Source organism: Octopus sinensis, unplaced genomic scaffold, assembly GCF_006345805.1.
Source record: "Octopus sinensis unplaced genomic scaffold, ASM634580v1 Contig18534, whole genome shotgun sequence".
Taxonomy (NCBI): domain Eukaryota; kingdom Metazoa; phylum Mollusca; class Cephalopoda; order Octopoda; family Octopodidae; genus Octopus; species Octopus sinensis.
Genome location: NW_021835920.1, coordinates 22,501 through 30,000, shown reverse-complemented (window position 1 = coordinate 30,000; position 7,500 = coordinate 22,501). Strand labels below are relative to the sequence as shown.

The window sequence follows — 7,500 nt, the reverse complement described above, 5'->3', positions numbered from 1 at the left end:
TTGGCAACTCAACAGCCAGGAAGAAAGAAAGAACCAAAATCACAACGGTGATCCAGTGTTTTGGCTGCGGGTTGCTGGCGCCAAAAATGGTTACGAAGTTGGACAAAGCTATACATGTAATTATATATCTAGTTCATATTATATATTGATTTTAACCAGTTACAAACCTTTGCCTAATGTTTTGGTGTTTCTCGTTTTTGTGTGTGTGGGTGGCTTCTCAATGTTTATAAACTAACAAAATTTTTGAAATGTCGAAAGTAACGCTTTATTCGTTTCACATTTTGGCACAAAGACAGCAATATCGGGGAGGGGAGTAAGCCGATTACATCGACTTAGAGTGCTCAATACTTATTTTATCGTCATTGAAAAGATGAAAGGCAAAGTCGACCTCGGCGGAATTTGAACTGAGATCCCAAAGACGAACGTTAAGCTGATAAGCAATTTTTTTCATCGGCGTGCTAACGATTCTTTTCTACTCTACGCACAAGGCCAGAAATTTTGGGGGGATGGGGCCAATTGAGTTGATCGAACCCGGTACGCAACTGTTACTTAATTTATCGACCCCGAAAGGAAGAAACGCAAAGTCGACCTCGGCGGAATTCGAACTCAGAACGTAAAGACAGACGAAATACCCACTAAGCATTTCGCCCGGTGTGGTAACGTTTCTGCCAGCTCGCCGCCTTGCAGTAACTTCAGTCATATCTTCTGAAATTTTGTTAGCAGCTTAATCCTCGCCGGACTCCCGGGTTCTCGCTATCTCCTGCCATTTGGACCATAATTAATATCTTTGATCGGATGCTTAACTTGCCGCTTTTGCGTTTGGTAACCCAGTGTCTCCACAGTTCGAAGAGATCCAACATTTTAGGCGGTTTACTGCCAGGTCTGGCGCGTTATATTGTCACTGGTATTATTTTCTTATTACGCGACCAGATAAAGCGGCGAACTGACAGAACCGTAACCACGTCGGACAAAATATTTAGCGGCATTTCGTCCGGCTCAAATTCCGCGGATATCGACTTTGCTTTTCATTCTTTCGGAATCGATTTAATAGATAGTATTTGAAAACTGGGGTTAGTGTAATCGACTTTCACCCCCTTTTCAAAATTGCTGACATTTTGCCAAAATTTGAAAGAATATCGGGACCTTCGTTCTTATGACTTCGATAATGGTGTGTGTCAAGTTTTGATAGAATTTTCTTACAGAAATAGCCTATTTTTTTGTTTGGTTTTTGAGTGAAGGTGCGAGGTCTTGTGGTTAAGATGTTCCATTCACCATCGCAGGAGCGTGGTTTCGATTCCCGGCTCGGACGATGCGTGGTGTTCCTGAGCAAAACATTTCATTTCATGTTGCCCCAATCCACTCGGCTGTAAATGAGTAACCCTGCGACGGGTGAGCGTCCCTTTCGGGGGTGAGGGGCATGTTGGGATCTCGGTCATTCATGCGCCATCGAATCTGGGAGTAACTGGCCCTGTGGGTCGGTCGTAAAGCAGTACTTATTACCTTCTAATAATACAGGACAGGCCAAGCAAGATTTTGTACAGATTTATGTGGTCTCTATTGAAGTAATGATACTTGTTTTTTAATAGATTACAAAACCGAATTTTCAGAACTATCTTGAATGGTATCCTCAGATTTTAGGCCCACGTTTCCGAGGCGTAGCTTGCACTAGAAATTTCTGTTAGTAATATCTTCAACCCATTAAGATCCCCGTTTAGGTGAGAGGAAGAAGGGCTGGTTGGGGGGGAGGGTTATCTTATTGAAAGCTTCGAAGAACGGTGAGGGGAAGAAAGAAATTCTGAAACCAGTGAGCCAACCCAAATGCTTTCATCAGAGTTGACTCCAACATAAGTTATGATAGGCCTGGTGGTGGTGGTGGTGGTGGTGGTGGTGGTGTTAAGTGAACAATTACAAAAGACCATCAACGGTATTCCCTGGGGTCGACCAAATTCTACTTACAAGAAATTAGGTCGACCGAATTCTACTTACAAAGAGATCGATAGAATAAGTACTAGGCTTACAAAGAATAAGTTCCGGGGTCGATTTGCTCGACTATAAGAGGTTCTCCAGCTTGGCCATAGTCAAATGACTGAAACGAGTAAAAGAGTATGAGTATCCTCGTCAAAATAGTGACTCTGCTAAAAAAATTTAATCTACTAAGAATTTAAATTTAAAAAATTATAAAATAACTTGTTAAAAACATTGACCTTCCTATAATTTTGTCCTTACTAAAATGATGATCTGGTCAAACTGTTGACCCTGCTAAAATCTTTCATCTTGTTAAAATATTTTGCCTATCAAAAATCTTTGTTCTTGCCAAAAAATGTTTATTTTCCGAAAAGCTTTCACCACGTGATGATGATGATCCTGCAAAAAAAAAACTGTTTGCAAAAACCATGCCCTTTTCTGTGACCTTAATTCACCTCATTTCTGTTCCAGTTACCATCGAGAGTTACAGTGGTCGTACTACAATAACTGACCTGTTAGCCACGACTGAGAGTGACCAACCAAAATGTGGCAACGGGAAGTTCTCTGTCCGACCTGATGGCTATTTATACCAACCTGACCGTTGTCTGAGTGTAGTCAGCTTCGGAAGTAAAAAATCTCTACGCAAAGTACAGTTCCAATGGACCCCACCTCGATGTGCCTGTGCAACCATCAGGTTAGATATTATAATTGATATTGCTGCTACTGTTACAGTTATTGTTGTTGTTCTATATTTTAGAGATGAGGAATTCTGTACATTATTTACATTATTTACATTTGACGGATATGTGTTCTCATCTTGTTTGTTGTTACCACAACATTTCGGCTGATTTACTCCTCAGCCTTCATCAGGTGTCCTGGTAGAATTTTAAACCGAACCCTGGGTTCTCATTCCTAAGGTATTGTTTTTGGGTTTTTTTTTGCTGGTGTTATTATTTTTTTTAAAACCATTAGGAATGAGAACCCAGGGTTGGGTTTAAAATTCTACCAGGACACGTGATGAAGGCTGGAGGGTATATCAGCCGAAGCGTTGTGTTAACAACAAACAAGATGAGGACAAATATCCGTCAAATGTAAATAATGTAAATAATGTACTGAATTCTACATTGGACGGATATGTGTCCTCATCTTGTTTGTTGTTACCACAACGTTTCGGCTGATTTACTCTCCAGCCTTCATCGGGTGTCCTAGTAGAATTTTGAACCCAACCCTGGGTTCCCATTCCTAAGGTATTATTTTGTTGATGTCACTATTATTATTATTATTATTATTATTTATTCAAGGCACTGCCTGGAATTGAACTCGCTATCTTGGGATTAGTAGCCCGCGCTCTTAACCATTACGCTATATGCCCGTGGACTAAAAAAAATGTTGTTGGTTAGTTCCTTGTCAGTTGTGACAGAACAGACGTTTAATGGAAGACAACCTAGCCATGACCATACAGCAGATATTTTTTTATTTCATCAGTGATAGCGTACTGGCCGATTACATGTAAGATATTGCAGTCGGGGATATCGTTTATCTCTGGCTCGTTTCAGTCACTGGACAGCGACCATGCTGGGGCATTGTCTTGACGGTTTTAGTCAAATAGATCGACTCTAGTATTAATTATATTTTTTCCTAAATTCTGACACGTATTCTATTGGTCTCGTTTGCCCGAACCGCTAAGTTGTGTGGATGTAAACAAACAAGCACCGGCTGTCAAGCAGTTGAGCGGAGAAACACAAACGCACGTAGAAAAACACGTCCATCCATCCATCCACGCATCCATCCATCCGTAAATACATAGATACATATATAAATATAAATACGTACTTGTAAATGTGAAGGCGTATGGCTCAGTAGTTTGAGCGTCGAGTTTACAATTGTAAGGTTGCAAGTTCGATTCCTGGAACGGGCTGCGTGTTGTGTTTTTGAGCAAGACACTTTATTTCACGTTGATCTAGTGGGAATTTCAACCATGTTTCGTGGTCTGCTACCACAACAGCTCTTTATAGGACCCAATTAGCTCAAGACATCATCAAGAGGAACCACGTCCGGTTTCAGCCTGTAGAAAAGAGTTGCGACATCACTGGTGCCAAGCTGTATCGGCCCCTTTGACTTTCCCTTGGATAACACTGGTGGTGTGAAGAGGGGGAGGCTGGTATGCAGGGGCGACTGCTGGTCTTCCATAAAAACAACCTTGCCCGGACTTGTACCTAAGAGGGGAACTTTCTAGATGCAACCCCATGGTCATTCATGACCGAAGTGTGGTGGGGTCTCCTCACTTGTAAATGTGTGTGTGTGTGTGTGGAATAATAAACGAAATGAGGAAATCTTGTAACAATGCAGAGACGAATGTTGAGGAACCTTTATCGCTGCATTGCTAGAAACTTCCTTCATTTCCTTTTTCATTGATTATTCTACTGTATCTTGTATACCTCAAGCAAACTACTATGCTCTTCTACACACACACACACACACACACACACACATGTATGTATGTATTATGTATATATGTATGTGTGTGAATGTTTATAGATATATGTGTGTGTATCTATATGTATAGAGATGTCCGTAAAATTTGAACCTTCTTTGTTGACCCACCTCAAGAAAAACACCGACCCTAAAATAAAATGAGTTGAATTATACAAAATTCTTTTGCTTATTTTTTTTTCTAAATTGAATTTTTTTGCTTTTCTTTTGGTTTCCCTTAAAAATTTTTTTTTGCTTATCTTCTTTTCCTAAATTGAAATTGTTTTTTTTTTTATTTCCCTTTCAGAATTACCGTAAAATCTATCCAAGGTTTCTACTACTCCGGTAATACCCTCGGCGATGCTCTCTATCGAAGGATATGTCCCAAAGGTAACCATCACAAAATTTGTTATTTATTCCTCAGCACTTCGTCTTTGGTAGATCGACAGAATAAAGTACCAATCAAGTACTTGGGGCAAAGCTATCGATTTCTGGTCTTCTCTCAAAATTACTAGTCACGTGACGAAATTAGAACTCATAATCTATATATTTCATTCTTGTTTAGCTACATAGAACTTTCATTGTAAAGGTTGCGTCGCTGTATATTCTTTGGAGATTCAAAACTCTTGGCACTTTAAATTACTTTGAGTGACTGGAATCGGTTACTTCATATATTCCTCATGCAACATCATCCTAATTTCTTCTTACATAAAAAAACAAAGAATGTATATATTTACTATAATGGCAATACGCTCGAAATTGCTTAGCAGCATTTCGTCAGTCTTTGCGTCCCGAGTTCAAATTCTGGCGAAGTTCGCTTAGCCTTTTATCTTTTCGGGCTTCATAAAATAAGCACCGGTCGAGTACTGGGGTCGATATAATCAACTTAATTTCTCCCAGCAAATTTCAGGCCTTATGCTTATTGTAGAAAGAATTATTATCATCATCATCATCATTATTATTATTATTATTATTATTATTATTATTATTATTATTATTATTATTATTATTATTATTATTGTTATTATTATTATTATGAATTAGTGCATAAATCAGAAGCAGTTTCGATTTTAATTTCGCAAAATACCTTCTTTCGATTTCAGACATGACATCAAGAAAGCCAGCCAAAATTCCATTGATGACTTTTGAGGAGGAAGTGACCAAAATGGTAAGACATAATTTTGGTTTCCTCGTGGTTAAAAAAAGAATAATAATAATAATCTGCGGTTGATAACTGAGATAATAAGATAGTAATGACCAACCAGCTTAGAGAATATCTGGTTCAAATTTTCCACCAGTAGGTACACAAAAGCAATGAGTGCTGTCCACCACTCTCGATGAAGACAATCAGTTGTTTAAGCAAGGGTTTCCCAAATGCATAATGCTGCACTTTAGGGCAGTGGTTCACAATATTCTCACTATAAAAAAACCCTTTTATTTAAACACACACATGCACACACGCACACACACATGCATACATATATCTAACTACGACGGGATTCCACACAGTTTCCGTCTACTAAATTACGTATGTTTCTATTTGCACGGACACACATGAATACATATACGATGCTTATCCATTTCCGTCTCTTTGCAGAAGCAGGAATCTCTCTCGCAGCTTTGCCATCATGTCGAAGAAGAAAGAACGAGCGATTCGTTTCCGGTGAATTTCTTGGAACCACGCCAATTGAATGATCTCGAGAAATCCGACCCACGGTGGGATTTTCTACAGTTGGCACTTGAAGAGCGTAGAATCGAAGTGCAAACGTGCTGTGGGATTACGGTAAGACATTGGTTCTATCCATTCTCTCTCTTCCTCTGTCTTTCTCTTTTCCTTTCTCTCTCTCTCTCTCTATCTCCCTCTCCACACACACGTATATATACACACGTACATACAAACACACATTGAAACACATTAAACGTGCAATTTTGCATTCATAGAATACCTAAAATCTGTCCCTTTCTCCCCGACTCTCTCTCTCTTTTTCTCTCTCTCTCCCTCTTTCTCCCCGACTCTCTCTCTCGTTTTCTCTCTCTTTCTCTCTCTCTCTCGCCCAATCTCTCATTCTATCCCTCTCTTGCTACTTTTCTTCTTTTCTTTCTTTGCGCGTGTGTATGTGTATATGTGCATTAATACATACATACAAATATATATATATATACATCTTGTAAAAGCTATCTATCTCTGCCTATCTGTCTGCTACCCGTCTGTCTGTCTATCTATCTATCTCTCTATCTCTCTTTATATATATATAATATATATATATATATATAATATATATATATATATATATATTATATATATATATATATATGCACTCGAGTGTTAAAGAACACCGCGTATCACAATAATGGCGAAATATCGGTATCTACCATCCTTGGTCATTCGAAGCGAATTGTCTCGCTTGGTATCGGACATTCAGAGTTCTTTAACACTCTTCCCATCCCTCTTCTACTTGCTCTCCGCCCTGTCTTCCCTCTCTCGCTCTCTCTCTCCCTTTCTCTCACACACTCCCTCTTTCTTTCTCTCTCTTTCTCTCTCTCTGTTACCCCTTTCTCTCTCACTCTCCCTCTCTCTTAAAAATGTCTTTTTTACCAATGCCAACCACAGGACACTTTCAATCGTCAAGAATGTTTTGAGGATATCCGTAGAAACAGGATTGACCAGTTGTGTGGTGATGGGTACCCGGCCGTACCATACGCCAAACATCGTGAATCCTGGATGAGTACCCGACAAGAAACGTGCTGCTATGAACTTGGTAAGAAGCTACTTTTGAGGCTGTCAAGTATAGAATCTTAAAGAAAGTTTTTAAATATTGTTTCTTATTTCTTTATTGCCCACAAGGGGCTAAACATAGAGGGGACAAACAAGAACAAAAGGATTAAGTTGATTACATATCTACCCTAGGTAGTAACTGGTACTTAATTTATCGAATCCGAAAGGAGGAAAGGCAAAGTCGACCTCGGCGGAATTTGAACTCAGAACGTAACAGCAGACGAAATACCGCTAAGCATTTCGCCCGGCGTGCTAACGATTCTGCCAGCTCACTTTCTGTTGTTGTT

General features: G+C 39.4%; 1 protein-coding gene across 1 annotated transcript in view; it reads left to right on the top strand.

The window, feature by feature from the left end:
• LOC115231448 overlaps positions 1 to 7,500 on the top strand; it is a 22,057-nt gene that overhangs the window by 5,040 nt on the left and 9,517 nt on the right. The window contains exons 3-8 of the mRNA XM_036500090.1: positions 1 to 116; positions 2,437 to 2,659; positions 4,745 to 4,827; positions 5,541 to 5,605; positions 6,035 to 6,220; positions 7,049 to 7,196. The exon at positions 1 to 116 is cut by the window's left edge and continues 37 nt beyond it. Coding sequence (XP_036355983.1) covers positions 1 to 116; positions 2,437 to 2,659; positions 4,745 to 4,827; positions 5,541 to 5,605; positions 6,035 to 6,220; positions 7,049 to 7,196 — 821 coding nt within the window. The remainder of the gene's footprint in view (positions 117 to 2,436; positions 2,660 to 4,744; positions 4,828 to 5,540; positions 5,606 to 6,034; positions 6,221 to 7,048; positions 7,197 to 7,500) is intronic.